The 17218-nt window shown below is 36.3% G+C and overlaps 1 protein-coding gene across 1 annotated transcript; it reads right to left on the reverse strand.

The window, feature by feature from the left end:
* Positions 1-396: 396 nt before the first annotated feature.
* Positions 397-15562, reverse strand: LOC149788054 (uncharacterized). The gene is made up of 4 exons (XM_089974333.1): positions 14847-15562; positions 8552-8782; positions 6564-7017; positions 397-614 (listed from the first exon to the last, which is right to left on the reverse strand). Exons 1-4 carry the CDS (start codon positions 15118-15120, stop codon positions 605-607), a joined length of 969 nt encoding a protein of 322 aa, XP_089830459.1. The 5' UTR covers positions 15121-15562; the 3' UTR covers positions 397-604.
* Between the last annotated feature and the right edge of the window lie 1656 nt (positions 15563-17218).

The following is a 17218-nucleotide window of genomic DNA, read 5'->3' on the forward strand; positions in this document are numbered from 1 at the left end:
TAAAGAGCTTTTTCAAATACAGACATGGAGCATATATTTTATTTCACGATACAAGATGACTGTATGTATGTATGTATGTATGTATGTATGTATGTATGTATGCATGTATGTATACATGTATGTTTGCAAGTATGTATGTATGTATGTATGTATGTATGTATGTATGTATGTCTTTTATGAACATGTGGAACCTAATCATAGAAAACAAGATAGTCATTTACGACTGTATGAATATTCTCAATTGTTGATGTCGGCATTAAAAATAAAAAAAAAATGTATCCACATTCTAAACATATATTGAACATTTTATGAAACTTTTTAAAAATGACGTAGCTATTACACCGGGAACTTGGGTAAAACTATTATATCAATGAAAAGAAAAACAAACAAACGGGATTTCACAGATTCAGTCCTTTTATGAGTATTGCTTCACTCGCTCAAAGTCACTTTCTTTGAAATGGCAAGTGTACCGTGATTTTAACAGGTTCTCACATTTCGTTTTGAAATAAATAAAGGACTGTCCTATTCCATAATTACAGGGTTGCTTCTTTTCTCAGTCCAGTCAACTTTGAAGACTTCTTTCCTTCGTTGGCTCTCACAGGAACTACATCCGACTGTAATGAAAATATACTTGTTAAAACAAGTCAATCTATTTACTTCGCAGTCTACGCCAAAAAGGGAAGATCACCTCCATTATTTTACCTGAAATATATGGGTATCATTCTACCAAAATGATATAAGCACATTTCTACCGAAAAGATAAAGGCATTGTTCTTCAGAAAAATATAGGGCTTGTTTAAAATCTGAAATCATTCAACGTACAATCTGAGTAAGAAAGATGAATAGGGTATATGTTTCATATACATACAAAGGTGGAAGGGGCTCGGAGATGACTTTCCACATTTGTACATTTTGGTTTATATCAGGTTTAACTGGCTTTATTTTGATGCATTGCGAATCTAATGCAGGTATTCATATGCATTTTAATCACTTCAATCGATTTTGAAAAAGCATTATTTTAAATCGAACCTTTAAACCGCGCTTCCGTCCTATGGCTCTTCCACGTTACCGTCATTGCGCACAATAACTCCAATAGGTAGTATTGGATTTTAATAGATTTTGGTGGCAGCAGCTAGATACCGACAAATCCTCAGCTGGATTTGATAATATGCTACGTCATCATTTAGCGGAGTTGGTAATAAGTGATATATCAGATACTTTGCTATTGAATTGATGATCTTAGTTGTGTTATTTTCCTCTTCCTTTCACAGTGTGCTGCAATCGATAACCTTACTGATTTTAAATGAATCCCTCGTAAAAGCTCTTTCCATTCAGCTTAATTCCTGTTTATCTCATTAAAAATATATCAATATTTATAAAGAAGAATGTATAACAAGTATAATCATGTATTATTTAAAAAAAACTCTGCTTAAATTCAATTTTTACTTGTGAGCTCTTCTGTTTGAAAAACAATTTTACACAAATGATATTATTCTAATTCAGATAGGAACACAAGTTAGTGATATAACGAAGAAGTTTACACAAATATATGTTGCTTTGTTTGATCATTGTTGTCATTTTTCGCTTTATGTGTAATAAATAATTATATTATTAATGTATTTATTACACTTGGCTGTTTGCTTATTTCTCTCCGATACACATATTCTCGTAATTATCTAATTTTGAAATAATTTATTTTGTTACTTTATTTTTTGTTCGTTTGTGTTTTTCTAAATTTGTATGCGTGTTTTGTTTACCCGTCTGGACACTTATTTGAGGTCGCACCTCCTCTGCTGCTATAATTAGATCATTAGTATATATATCAACAATATGCCACCAGGTGCTGAATCTTATGCAGCTAGATTAGCTAGATTATAGGCCATGAAAAAGATTTTGCCTGTTCGTGATTCTCTTAGACAAAAAACTTCAAGAACGTCAAGAAGCACAAGTCGAATACGCGGAAGGTACAGAAAAACTGTTTCAACCTGTTACAAAAGTTACTGAAATAGTTGCTGAGGCAAATGAAGGTCTTCTTCCAACGTTAGAGCGGACTGCTACAGATACTAGAAACATAACAGAAAGAACTAAGAAAACAAAAAAGTTTTTTTTTATAAACACTTCCAACTGGCATAGCTGCTCCCCAGCCAGCCCCCACAGATGAAGAAATACTTGAAGGTATTAGTGAAATAAAAAAGCTCTCACACCAAAACCAAAAAGAAGCAGGACCAGAAGAATAGCGGGTTATGTTACTTGAAAAATATAATGACATGGCTATTAAGACAACTGAAAATAAAACGGATTTATCCAAACTTGCTGCGTTTGCTGCCTCAAGTTACAATTATAGAGGTATATATTTAAAACCTGAGCATGATAAATTTATGAGTACAAAAGCATGGTATATGTGGATATTTGGCATAAAATTTAATAAAGATCGAATATCAAGTGGTTATATTATACATCAAGAATGTAGAGATGAAGTAGATAAATATATTTTAGGTGCTCAATTTTCTCGACGACAACCTTCTCAACAACAACTTCCTCAGCAGGAACCTTCCATTTGATTTCATTTACCTCAGCAACGAATAGAACTATAAAAAAAACAACCACAGTCTCCTGAGTCAGGAACTCCTCGACCACAACAAAAACAGCAAACTAAAGCTAGAGAAATTTTTACTGATGAAGCTCTTGAGTCTTTTGCTGAAAATCAGGATAAATTAATTGACGTTGCTGCAAATGAATATGATTGTAGAAGAAAATATTTAAAATCTGAATATAATGCAAAAGTATCACCTGAATTTTGGATTCCTGTAGTATATTTTGCTGCTAAAAATTCAGATGTTAAATTAAAGGATACAGGATATATCAAGTTTAATCAGATTGTAGAAAAGAAACAAGAAAAATTGTACAGCCCAGAAGGCTCCCCCACACCCCACCCCCGCCCTACAGGAAGTGGTTTTTGTGTCGTGACTAAGTCAGGAGGAAGTGGTCTTATTGCCTGTCCTGACAGTGTTCTTACCGACGTAGATAAACTAGAAGTTCTGATCAAATAAAAACGTGCAGGAAATAATTCGCCGGAAATTATTAATGAAATATCTGATATTTGTCGAAGATTATTCACTGGTGGTATTATGGATCGCAACATTTATCGTTCCCTTATTGATGAAATTGCTGATGATTGTCACAGCGATTAAACTATTGATTAATCAGTATATAAACAATGATTACACACACTGCTCAACGTGGATCTGTAATAGTTAGGGTAGTGAATTCACGACTGCCAGCTTACAAAGCAATTTTCGGAAATGGACTTCGTGATGTTGTTCAACGTCTATTTAGAAAGGTTGACTCCAAAAGCAATACCGATTGTAAAACAATTAGGGATGAAGGCTATTGAGGCTGTTCGTTATAAAGGCATCGTCACTATTGGTACTCTTGCTGTTAAAGCGTTCTCGACAATCAAGGATAAACTAGCACGGTTATTTAGACGCAAACCACAGCAACCAGTAAAACTTGTCAGTACCGAAGTTATGTCTGCAAATGTCAGCAAAATAATAAATCAAGCCGCAAATAAAGAACTAGCAGAACTGGTTGCTAATGAAGTTGTTTCCACAAAGTTGGCTAATGAAATTATACCGAAAAATACAAGTTTTATTTCAGGAAGTGGTCTTTGTGTTAGACGACCATGAATTAGATCATGGCAATTATAATAAAGATGTTCAAACGTGGATCCGATCCGGCGTTCGATATAGACGCGTCAGTTCTCAAAGATGAATCAATACGCGATTATCAATTTTATTCCAAATACTCACGACAACCAAACCAACGTGGAAGAATCAAATTACAAGTTCAGGATACAAGTATATATTTCTTACCCACTCAAGCGTTTATTAAAGTAGAAGGTGAAATTATAAAAACAGATGATACTGAATATGCAGCTGATGTCAGATTTGGTTTTGCCAACAACGGTATTATGACGTTGTTTGACAGTGCCACATATATGATTGATGGAAGAAATATTGAATCATTTGAAAAAGACGAGGAGGAGCTTTTATTGTCTTTTTTTATATTTTAAAAAATCAATCGGTGCAGGAAGTCCATACGAATCGAAATAAACGATTCCACGCGGATCAATTGCGTATGCCACCCAATGAATACCAGGCCCTGAATTACCATCAAAATGTATGAATCCTGTTTAAAAATTGTTTGGTTGTTTTGGTACTGAGAACTGGCGCGTGAAGTAATTAATGTACTTAACGCTATATCAAAGTCTTCAAATACTGCACCTCATAAAGTCGTGCATGATTGCACAAGTAACCGCTCGTTTTAAACAGATCTTAGAATATAATGGTTGATATTTACGGAAGATCTTCTTCTACCAGTGTTATCACTGGAGGCAAGAAAAAAAAAAAAAAATATTGATTTGTCAAATTACGCGACTAAAGATGAACTTGCTGATATTATGAACCTTACTGGAGTTGACCGAGATGAAGTTGTTATTTTTGAGGATAAATACGGTGTTTTGAAAACGAGCAACATCAAATGGAATGACATAGTTCATAGAGTTCGTGGTGCTACTGCAGATAACATTCCAGTATTTACTGACGGGGGTAGAATCAGAGACTCAAATATATAATTCGCAACTATTAGAAATGAAACTGCAAGAAGCGTCGCTAATCGTTTGCGGTGGACTGGTGATACAGTGACAGGCGAACTCAGCATGAACGGAAATAAGATAGTTGTTTTAAGAGATCCAACATCTGATGAAGATGCCGGTAAAAAAAATATATGGACGTCAACTGCAATACCGTAGATGGTAAATGATCCACGTTGCAGGCCGAGTATGAAGTTCACGTAGGTGCGTTTACAAATCTCCGTAGAAACTTTAGAAAACTTAATGAACCCGCAGATCATTTCTTTGGCACTCCGTTGACTGTTGACGTAAAACTCGTCAATATTAAAACAGCTATATCAGAAATTGAGACGAGTAATTAAAAAAAAACCACTAGAAGATCTAAGTGGAATTCCTAATGTTGTTAACCAAATTAATCTGATTAAAATCCCCCACGGGCAATTTACCAACATAGTATACACTGTGTCATCTGGATTCTCAACATGGTCACAGCAAAATAAAACTCTCAAACACACTGCAGAAGTCACTGTGTGTTCGTTGAATTCTAGGTAAAAACGAGATTTGTTTCTGTTACATAATGCACATCTTCCACCATATGCTATTCTTTTATTTTTTTGTTGTAACATTGGATAAATCAGTGGTTGGAGTTTTAACTCTACAACGCAAACAATATAGATTCATGTATATTAATAATAGGGATGTAATTGAATTTTCAGCGACACGAAATTGAGCAAGTAAAACATATTTCAGCATTACCTAATTCTGTTAGAATGATTATAATAGGTCCATCTGGACGTGGAAAGACACAATTAATGATTAATTTGATAATGAGATGGTTAAAGTTGGACCATTTGTATTTAGTTGCACCATCAGTTGATGATCAGACATGCTATGATATACTTAAAGATTTTAATCAAAATGCAAAATTGTTAAATAAAGATGGTGATGATATCATTGAATTTATAACTAATATTGATGAAGCGCCAAGTGTTGATGATTTAGATGGACTTATTAATAATTTAGTTGTATATACGATGAAGTGATGCTGGATAAACAATCAAATCCAGCTAGAATATTTTCTCGAGGCAGGCATAAAATCACAGATATAATATATGACACTTAATGATATACACAAATACCTAAAGTGATCAGAGATAACTGTAACATTTTAGTTGTATTTAACGGAGTTGATACACAAACTCTTGGAAATATTCATCAAACTTGGTGCAGCGGAGATACAGACATAATTAGATTTACAAATTTCTTTTCAAAAGCACAAACTACCCCACACGGATTTATAAATAAGTGTCCAGACGGGTAAACAAAACACACTTACAAATTTTGGAAAACACAACGTCAAAGAAAAAGTAACAAAATAAACTAACCCCAAGAGGAACTCTTGGAGAGAGATTCTTGGAGAGAAACTCTGGGCAAGTTAGAGACCTTATTTTTTTTTTTTTTTTTCGTTTTCGTAGGAAGCTTTTTTGTTCAAAAATGACGTTCTAGTAAAAGGCCTCCTCTGCTGCTATTTAAGACAGATAATTTAATATAAGGTGAAGAAGGGGCGGATCTTAGTGAGGTTTTCTTCGAGCAAGGATATATTTGTTCCACCACAAAGTAAATTATTTTTTAACTTATATAATGGACGAAATGAGTTACTTTTTTCCACAGATCAGAGGAAGAATATAATCTCATGTTAACTTCTTCAAACAATCGCAAGCTCACCCCACCCCCCAAAAAAACCGAAAAGGTTAGTCTCTTAGTAGTATGTATGCTACTAAATACATCGTTTATATACATCGCTCCAATACATTTAATTTTTCTCTTTCAATATTTGAAACGTCATTAAGTGAAAGTCACTAATGGCTTTGAGAGAGAGAGAGAGAGAGAGAGAGAGAGAGAGAGAGAGAGAATATAAAATGAAGTAGCTTACCATCCTTGTTTACCCCCGCAAGGTGCACATGCGTCTTTCCCCAACACGCATTTTCTTACAGCTGTGTCAAACACTAGCCCTGAGAAGCACTTGGCAATGTTTACAAATTCTCCCTTTTGGCATTCCGCGTAGCGGTCACATCTACCGAAATCGTCTGCATTCGCACCGTCCTCTTTCCCAGTACAATTTGTCATCATGCCGCCATGCTGTTGGGAAATGAAATCCAGACTTGTGCACATATTGGTTTCTGGAGAGAACAGTTGGGTGCGACCTTCCTCATCAGCTGGACATCTTTCTTCTGATATGAAGCGCTCCTTTCTGCAGACGATGTAGTATGGGCTCCATTTTTTCTCTGGATGAAAGTTGATTCCATCTGGTCTCATCTCGCAGCTTGGGAAACGTATAGAACATGGGATACAGTGTGCAACTGGGCATTGTAAAGTACGGTAGCCGCCTGCAAATAATAATAATAATAATAATCTTCTATCTCTCCAGATTATTATTATCACAGTCGTCCTTGTCGTTGACATTGCTATCAACACTACTATCGTCGTATTATCATAACTAGAATCAACGTCGTCTTTCATGTTTATATCGTCAGCATTAACTCAAAAACAAAATAATCATCGTCATTTGTAAAATTTTCATACTTGTCATTATCGTCCCCATAATCATCATTGCTGTAATTATCATCTTGTTCATGATGAACTTTACAATTATCATTATCACTTTTAACATTATTATCATTAGCACGTTTCACACACACACACACACACACACACAAACACAAACACACACACATCCCACAATTCATATATCCGGACTTTAGACAAATAAATGAACATTTATTACTGAAAGGTCCAAAATAAATGAATTTTCACACATATCTTCCTGAACATAATCGTTCAAGAAACATACTTTTACGCGGATAAGTTTTTAAATAAAAAAAAAAGATTTAAAGGGACAGAGCGAGAAACATATCTAATAAATAAATAAATAAATAAATAAATAAATAAATGTATATTCTTGAGACTTAGACATTTTAAGAAATTGATCTGAATATGGACGTGAGCAAAGAAACATTCAATCAGCAAGTCTACTAATTGTTATATTTTGCAAGTGAACATTTATGAGAAAAGGAGAAAAAATTGAATTGTTAAACGAATGGCGCGAACATGATCTGGTGATGATGGTGGTAGTAGTGGATGTGGGAAGAAAAAGAGGAAAAATTAGGATAAAACCTAAAACCATTGCCTACTCGACATGGAATGAATCTGATTGAGAAAGACGTTGTGTATATATCTACCGAGTCATTTATTGTGATTTTGCTTCTAATACGCATATATTTCTACAAAGGAGGAATAAAAGAGAAGGGGAATGAATGAACAAAGCATCAGCGGTGGTTTTAGGCTGTGCGGTCACGGTGCGAAATGAGGACAACGGGCCCCCAAAGTCTAATTTCTATATCAGTAAAGAAATTCTGTGGAATATTCATTGAGAAATACAGGTTTGTTTTCAAAATCAAATTTATTTTTTAAATATTCTGCTTTAATTATAATCTGTTTCCAACAAACTCCAGATTTATGCCCCCCCCCCTTCTCCCCCCCCCCCCGTACGATCGTATCTTTCGCACCTAGCTAAGGCCGCCTCTGCAAAGTATACCTGTACATGTCAAAAAAGTACGAAACCTACATTGTATTATGATTATTATTCAAGAGGAGAGTTCAACATTGAGTCTTCAACTTATTTCCTAAATTTGAAGAGAGAAAAATGGAGAATCACATAGAATCAAAATACTGCCTTACCAAACATGATATGAAGAAATAAATAAATAAATAAATAAATAAACACAAGCAACCAAGTAATAACAATCGCACATAGCTAGATAGATAGAGCTTCTAAAGATTAGGCGCTATGCAAAGTCCTCATTATTATCATTATTATTATTATTATTATTATTATTATTATTATAAGTAGCTGGCACTTACACCCAGATTTCGTTTCTCTCCGACTCCCACAGTTAACATTATCAAAGTCCTCGCATTTCAAGGTGTCCGTGGAGAATAGCTTTGGGTAGGGACATTCAACGAGATGCTGCTCAAAATACCTCGGAACGTACGTGTAATTCATGCTACAATTATAGTACAGCTGGCACTCCGTAGGATGGGGAATTATCGCCGATTTATCTCGACTACATTGCTCTTTAATAGTGAGTGGACCTGCAATAATAATAATAATAATAATAATAACAATAATAATAACAATAATAACAATAATAATAACAATAATAATAACATTAATAACAATAATAATAACAATAATAACAATAATAATAACAATAATAACAATAATAATACTGATGGTGATGATGATGATGATGATGATGATAGCCTCCAAATTGTAAAAAGTTGTGTGTGTGTGTGTGAGAGAGAGAGAGAGAGAGAGAGAGAGAGAGAGTCACCATTGCTACGGAGTTGCTTTAAATCAGACAGCTTCCAATTCTATAGTCAAACAGTAGTGTACCGAAGGTGTGAACAATATTTTATAAGCATTAATTATTTTGATCAAAATGGATTTTTTTCTTGCCTTGCATGAAGAAAAGCTTGCTGAATCTTTAACTTTGCACGCTGAAGAATCTACATTGATATACGTTTAATGTCGAAAAACGTTCCGTTGACAGTCGACAGCTTCATAAAAAAAGAACGTTTGCTTCCATTCCGCCTTTTTAAGCAACTGAAAATCAGCTTTTTTTAAAAAAAGAAGAACTGGAATGCGTCGAAAGCTTTGCACATAAAAATCCATAATTCAAATTAGCAACAAAGAAATATGGAAATATAATCTGTGCGAGGGGTATTTCAAACGTTCTGTGTACTTTGTTATAAATTTTTTTTTTTTTTTTGTACCCATCAATAAGTTTAAGTCGACCAATAGACAGCTTATCGTTTTCTAAAATGATCTACAGCTGCGCGTGCATCACGCGGAGCAGCTGCTGTTCTATGACATGACGTAACATAGGTAGATAATTGCAATTGCATTAGTTGGTCAATACAACGAACATTTCCATTGGTCAGATTGAAATCATGTGAACAGGTTGACCAACCTTTATTTCTCTTTAAACTGTAAGGAAAACTACTTTATATCAACTTCTATCAATACGGCCGATGCAAAGTAATAAATGTAAACACTAGAAGAGATGGTAAACACACCGCATGCCTTCAAGACGAGATAAAATAGTACATGTAGTGGCTTTCTTTGCTTCTTCTCAAACATTAATAACTTGATCTTGACTGAATCAAATAGCAATTCCCTTTTTATTTACTATATTTAATATAAATCTGGATACAGTTGTTACGTGTATGTTAGGTGAAGGCCTGTTGTGTCGTCAGTATTATACTTGCCATTGTCCGTCCGAAATGGCGGAATTCTGAAACGCATTGAAACCTGGACTTTCTTACGCGCCTTCCGAAGTGGATGCTATTTTACAAGCCGAGTTATCAATCTCTTCGAATGTACCAACTAAAACGCAAGTCACTTGCCATTTGAATAGCACGATGAGCACAGGTCAAAACGATGCAAATTTCTAAAAGAGGACAAATGGCCAGAAACCGAAACAATTAAAAAAGTAAAATGTATTATGTATGCCCCAGTCTTGGAGCTCGGAAACTCAAAATCAACCACGAAAACCATTGGGACTTTCAATGGGACTCGTTGAAAGGAAATCAAAGCTGTAAGTAAAATGTGGGGATTAGGAGTCCAAAGACTAACATTATCAAATCTGGACACCGAGTCATACAGTGAAAGACGACAAACCCTGATAGTTATGATAGGGGTGGGTTTCAGACAGATCCTGCACTTCCACCATGGTAACTTTCACTACAGATTTTTTTAATTTTATATGACTACTGAACCCCCCATCAGAATAACAATTTACCGATAGTCTTAATTTCGTTTGTAAGGAGAACCTGTAGTTAGCATAGCCTGTTAATGCACATGATACCAGATTTAAAAAAAACAAAAATTGACTACTCACTAGTCTGGACAATGAGCTATATCACGCCGAGCCCCTCCATTACACTATGAGTCTATTTTATTTCCAACAAAACAAAACATACTTTTGCTCTGATGTGAGTTTCCACTCCAGATGAATGTAACCAATTTAGATAAAATATTAAGACCATAATGTTAAATGTTCAAAACCTTAGATCGGCTACCACTGGTGGAATTACTTGTTTGATGTTGCTGCAGCTATTGCGCTGCTGAAGGAGAATCCCATTTTCTATAATGCCAGAAGCCCTCGATAAGTTGTCACAAGCTGAAAAAGGCTCTAAAACTGATACGAACTATTTTTTTAAAAAACATTAAATAAATGGATTAAGAAATAATAAAGACTTGCAAATATAAAGGTTTACTTTTACTTGTTCTGCGTTTATCGTGCTATAAATTGTAAGTTGCCGAAACACACAGCTTAGACAATGCACTTCAGGAGTTGCTTGCTATGTGATTCGGTGACTGACAGTTTATACCACAATAAACGCAGACACACAAAAAATTAAACACTTCAATGACATTGACCTAAAATGTTGGAGAAGGGCAACAACTCTGCTACTATGCCTAGATCGATAAAATCTTGGGACACTCTCCGACTGATTTCAAGGTCGACTTGGAGAAAGTTTAAGGATATAATTGTCAGTGATATACTACAAATTTTAAGTGCTTTCATCTTTAAAAGATGGTTGCGAATCCGTGGAAGACGGTCCATGTTCTGGAAGACCGTTGTCTGCATTTAGAGATTTTTAAGAGAGAGAGGTAAACGACCTTAAACTGAAGAGGAAAAACTATATACACAAAAAAGAAATGTGAACGTTTGTTTAATCATTCGTAATATATCATAGCATTTTTCTTCATCTTTTTTTCCACTTAAAGTTCAATTGATCTTGCAGACTAGTCTTTCCACCTTTATCAACAATAATGAAACTTTACTTTTTGTGATTATTTATTTATACTCACTATTGAATGAATTATGAACAGTTTTTGTGAATCCATTTACTTAACAATTTTCAAATAGACACCTTGAAATAGGAGACTATCAAGTCTGCTTTTGAGAATGATTTGTTACAACGTATTTTAATGTACATATGTTAGGTAGACAATATGTATGTATACATTTCCTGTAAATATTGCGTAAATAATAGATGGAAAAGACCGATTGTAAAGAGAATGCCCTTGGCTAGTAATTTAAGACGAATTCCTTTTTTATTTTAATGTTGATACAGCACAGGAAAATGACTGCATACACTCTGTTTACAAGTTTTAGTTACTTGAGAATACTGTTCATGTTGGTGACAATGAATCCACAAGTAGGACCAACGAGGTCAATAGGAAGTCAGTCAACATGGTTATGTGTTAATAAGTCCACTGGATTTAGAGTAGTTAATGTATGGACTTAAGTATACAAAGACACTGGATATTATACATGTCATTGTAATTATTCGGGTACTTGCAGTACTTATGGTAGACAGCCAAATGTTTGACCTAATCCAAAGATTTAACATTGCATGAGGGTTAGAATCAATACCATGCATTTACATATTTTCTTCTAAATCCTGATGTCATCTCTTGTCCAGAAGAAGTAAAAGGGGGAGGATAATAGTAAACAAGTACAATACAGATTTGTATGGTCACATGCGTATGAAAACAAGTGTTTTTCACGCTTGCATAACCGTTTTTTATAAATCTCTTATGATCGATATTTTGAATTAAATGATAGCAGGAATTTGTAATAGAGCAGCATATGCCTTAGTACAAATCATATGTTCTGCTGCATATAGAATGGTATGAACAGAATTGTAAAGAATATCCCTTTTCGGATAGGCGTGTCAGGTATGTGTAATCAAGTTTGCTAAAATAACACCTATAGATAAAACAGAAAACACGCCTGCATTAGCTTTATACCTTGTATGCCAAACTTTGACAGTGTATCATGTGAAACAGGATCGATAGATGAAACAAACAGGGGGCATTTATGAAATATGCAATAATAAGGAGGCTAAATATAGGTGTCAAAATATCTAGTGTGGCGAGATTGTAGAATATACAATTTGCAGAATATACAACATTACCTCTACTCGCTCTCTCCCACTCTGTCGGTTTTATGGACTCGTACCCACAGAACTTACAATATTACCCCTACTCGCGCTCTCCCACTCTGTCGGTTTTATGGACTCGTACCCACAGAACATACAATATTACCCCTACTCGCGCTCTCCCACTCTGTCAGTTTTATGGACTCGTACCCACAGAACTTACAATATTACCTCTACTCGCTCTCTCCCACTCTGTCGGTTTTATGGGCTCGTACCCACAGAACTTACAATATTACCCCTACTCGCTCTCTCCCACTCTGTCGGTTTTATGGACTCGTACCCACAGAACATACAACATTACCTCTACTCGCTTTCTCCCACTCTGTCGGTTTTATGGACTCGTACCCACAGAACTTACAATATTACCCCTACTCGCTCTCTCCCACTCTGTCGGTTTTATGGACTCGTACCCACAGGACATACAACATTACCTCTACTCGCTCTCTCCCACTCTGTCGGTTTTATGGACTCGTACCCACAGAACTTACAATATTACCCCTACTCGCTCTCTCCCACTCTGTCGGTTTTATGGACTCGTACCCACAGAACTTACAATATTACCTCTACTCGCTCTCTCCCACTCTGTCAGTTTTATGGACTCGTACCCACAGAACTTACAATATTACCCCTACTCGCTCTCTCCCACTCTGTCGGTTTTATGGACTCGTACCCACAGAACATACAACATTACCTCTACTCGCTCTCTCCCACTCTGTCGGTTTTATGGACTCGTACCCACAGAACTTACAATATTACCCCTACTAGCTCTCTCCCACTCTGTCGGTTTTATGGACTCGTACCCACAGAACTTACAATATTACCTCTACTCGCTCTCTCCCACTCTGTCGGTTTTATGGACTCGTACCCACAGAACTTGCAATATTACCCCTACTCGCTCTCTCCTACTCTGTCGGTTTTATGGACTCGTACCCACAGAACTTACAATATTACCCCTACTCGCGCACTGAAATTACAATATTACCCCTACTCTCGCTCTCCCACTCTGTCAGTTTTATGGACTCGTACCCACAGAACTTACAATATTACCCCTACTCGCGCTCTCCCACTCTGTCGGTTTTATGGACTCGTACCCACAGAACCTACAATATTACCCCTACTCGCTCTCTCCCACTCTGTCAGTTTTATGGACTCGTACCCACAGAACTTACAATATTACCCCTACTCGCGCTCTCCCACTCTGTCAGTTGTATGGACTCGTACCCACAGAACTTACAATATTACCTCTACTCGCTCTCTCCCACTCTGTCGGTTTTATGGACTCGTACCCACAGAACTTACAATATTACCCCTACTCGCGCTCTCCCACTCTGTCAGTTTTATGGACTCGTACCCACACAAGCACATAGCCCAAGCCAAATCTGAGGGGATGGTCGGATTTTGCCGTCAAGTGAGGGCAGTCGACGCACCATGTTGTCTCTAGCGTCGGGCAAGCGGCTTTGTAATGCCCTTCATAGAATGGCCATGTCTAGTTTAAATCTATCAGAGCAAACATTACGGATTGAAACATGCACATACGGTAGCCATAAAGATTAACGATATGCTGTGTTTGTGTGGTAATTTACGTCAAATTTAAAGCAAATAGTATTCATTCAACTATGCCCGCTTTTTAGGAATTTTCAAATCGAAACCGAACCACACTAGAAAGAGAAAACTTACCTGTCCAACTGAACTTTAAATTAGGTGATATATCTTTATATGCATAATGTATACATAATTCAATAAAATGTTTTACAAAGTGTAAGGATTATTTAGCATTCTACAGAAAGTTCATTCGAGTGCCATTTAATATATTCTTTTCCTGTATGAGAAAATTCGCTTCAAATTAAAAGCGGCATTTTCAAAAATACAAATTAAAACAAACTAAGTTAACTTGACTTCTAAATTAAGGATGTTTTATTGCATACTTTGAGTTGCCCAAATTAATTACAAAATATTATATGGAATTTCCCTTCTTAGTAGTTTATTCCGCTGCCAGAGTTACTTTCAGCCGAGGGAAATGAAAATTGGTAACTGCTTTCCTTTATTCGGAGAGATATCTATATTTTACAATTTCAGTTGAAAACTTAAAGCATTATTAAAATTAGCTGCATATTTTTTTCTTAAGAAAACTAATACTCACTTTGTGTGGTCGTTATAACTCGCTTGCGTTGAGGACAGTCGTCAAATGTACTGTTGATGGGAACACATACATTTGAAGATCTGCTGAAAACGGACCCTTGGGAACAATTTGGCATCTCCACAGGTACGCCCCAGACACACATATACCATCCGGTACAGTCGTCTTTTGGGATGATTTCAAACGTTCCGACCTTCTTGCACCGCGGAACAGTCTGGGAAATTGACTTTGCCAGTACGCAGACAAGAATCACGCAAATTGAACATCTAGCTTCCATTTCGAAGAAAGGAATGGAATTTTCCTATCGTGAACTAGGCTCTGTACCTTTATGTACTCTTACCACAGTCTTAGTGCTCTGAATCTTTACCCGAGAGTCAAGTAAGACATGAAAACAATCGTTTGCTTTAAATCCATTGCCTAGAGTTGGGCGAATGTAGAATATATAGCAGATATGTTCCGGATGGGTGTTTTGGCACAATGACAAACAATTGACGTGATAGATTCCAAGACCGGAATAAGCTATTTGTATACCGTATGCGTAGGGAGAGGGAGTGTTCTTTTGAGATTACCTTAATTGTATATAATTATATTTAAATTTCACCCATGCTGCGAGAAGAAAGTTTAAAAGTCACATCTTGAAGATAATTTCATTATTACGGCTTTGGTGGTGAGTGGTGAAGGGAAATTCCTGGCACAGAAAACGGAAGAAGACGAGACTTCGAGCAAGCATCCCGAATTACAACAGCGTCAACAGATAATGCAAGTTAATGTTGTTTGAGATGGAATTAACTGAATGGAAACCTGTATCAGCGCGACAAAAACTACGATACCGAGTTATTATAAAGCCTGAATGGGACAGCTATGTATTTCTTTCTTGTTGTTTTGGGTGCAATTTAATTGTCGTATAGTACACGATAATGTTCCCGAAGACAGCCTGAGATTTCGCGTTCTTAGGTAACGAGGTCTTAAAAGCACTTATAAACAACCCCTCCATGTCTTACATTCAAATGACTCCTTCGATTGACGACCAGTTATTTACCAGTCATAAATACGGTGAATTCATCTCGTAACATAATAGTTGAAGGAGAAGCTATGAGATGTAAGAGGGGCCGGGAAGTTGGGAATTAAGTGGATTATCATTATGTATGGGTCTTACTTTAATAGCTCACTATATCTCATTCAAAATATTTTTAGGCCTGCTTTCACGTTAATAAAATACAGGAAGATATTAATGTGTGACTTATTCTTTTCAATGACAAAGTGATCGTCACGTTTTAGGCCCCGTAGTATGTCAAACTATTGCTAGCAAAGAACATTTGTTATGAGCAAGATGTTCGTGTTAACAAGTAATGATTAACATGTGCATTGTAGACAAAATGCATTGGTATCATATAAGATTCATTTAATATAAACAGAGCTGTACGTCATACAACCATCATTTGCAAACTTTTGTAAGGAGAGCGATCGTTGCAAGACACCTGCGACGAAGGGTGGGTAGTATGTTGCTTTCCCAGAAACTGTCAGTCATTTTGCCACTTTGCATAACCGACTGCAACCTTATTTTATGTTAGTGTAGAACAGTCACTTTGCTACCTTGCAAAACGAATGCAACCCTATTTTATATTATTGTAGAACAGTCACTTTGCCACATTGCATAACCGACTGCAACCCTATTTTATGGTATTGTTGAACAGTCACTTTGCCACATTGCATACCGAGTGCAACCCCATGTTGTGGTATTGTTAAAGCCAATCTAACGATAGTACCATGACGAAGGTACACGAAACTCTTTAAAACATGTTCGTTAATCGAAAAACTCACATAGTTAGTGCTGAAACAAAACCGAAGGCCCAATTTCAATACCTATGCCAGATGGTTTGATCTTATTATATATATTCCAATAAAAGATTGCCTGATTTGTTGACTAACTCGTGCTTTATTAGAATTGTCGATCTTGGCCAAAAAATTTAATCTGCACTTCGGTTAGGTGGCCCAGAGTCATGGCAGTGTCGGACAAGACAATTCGGCAACCTACGCGAGGGCAGATGGGCTACAGGCTTTTAGGTAAAATTATGAACACAGTGATGCAATCGGCAGCCATTTTAATAGGCCGCCTGATTTAAGGAGATCTTCAAATTTTGCCCCAGTCAGACACAGGTGCATAGCACTGCTCGATTATAATATGTTCTAAGAATCCGAGGTGTACCTGTCCTCAAGCAGATTGCTTGATGGGGCAGCCCGATACTGTTAAGCAGGCGTACCTTTCAAATATTTGGCTTGCTACTTAGCTATCATTTGTTTTGAGGACAAAAACGCTAAAAAAGAAACGTTAAAAAAACGCTCTGTCGTTCGCTCTTGAAATCAAATTCTTTTTA

The sequence above is a fragment of the Sinohyriopsis cumingii genome, chromosome 11, assembly GCF_028554795.1.
Source record: "Sinohyriopsis cumingii isolate HCF-2022 chromosome 11, ASM2855479v2, whole genome shotgun sequence".
Taxonomy (NCBI): domain Eukaryota; kingdom Metazoa; phylum Mollusca; class Bivalvia; order Unionida; family Unionidae; genus Sinohyriopsis; species Sinohyriopsis cumingii.

Bases quoted from the DNA above. Each gene is read 5' to 3' on its own strand.
- LOC149788054 (XM_089974333.1), bottom strand. From the start codon at position 15,120: ATGGAAGCTAGATGTTCAATTTGCGTGATTCTTGTCTGCGTACTGGCA. The intron at 8,783-14,846 runs GTGAGTATTAGT...TTATTATTGCAG, and splicing joins AGTTATAACGACCACACAAA to GTCCACTCACTATTAAAGAG. The intron at 7,018-8,551 runs GTAAGTGCCAGC...TATTATTTGCAG, and splicing joins GAGAGAAACGAAATCTGGGT to GCGGCTACCGTACTTTACAA.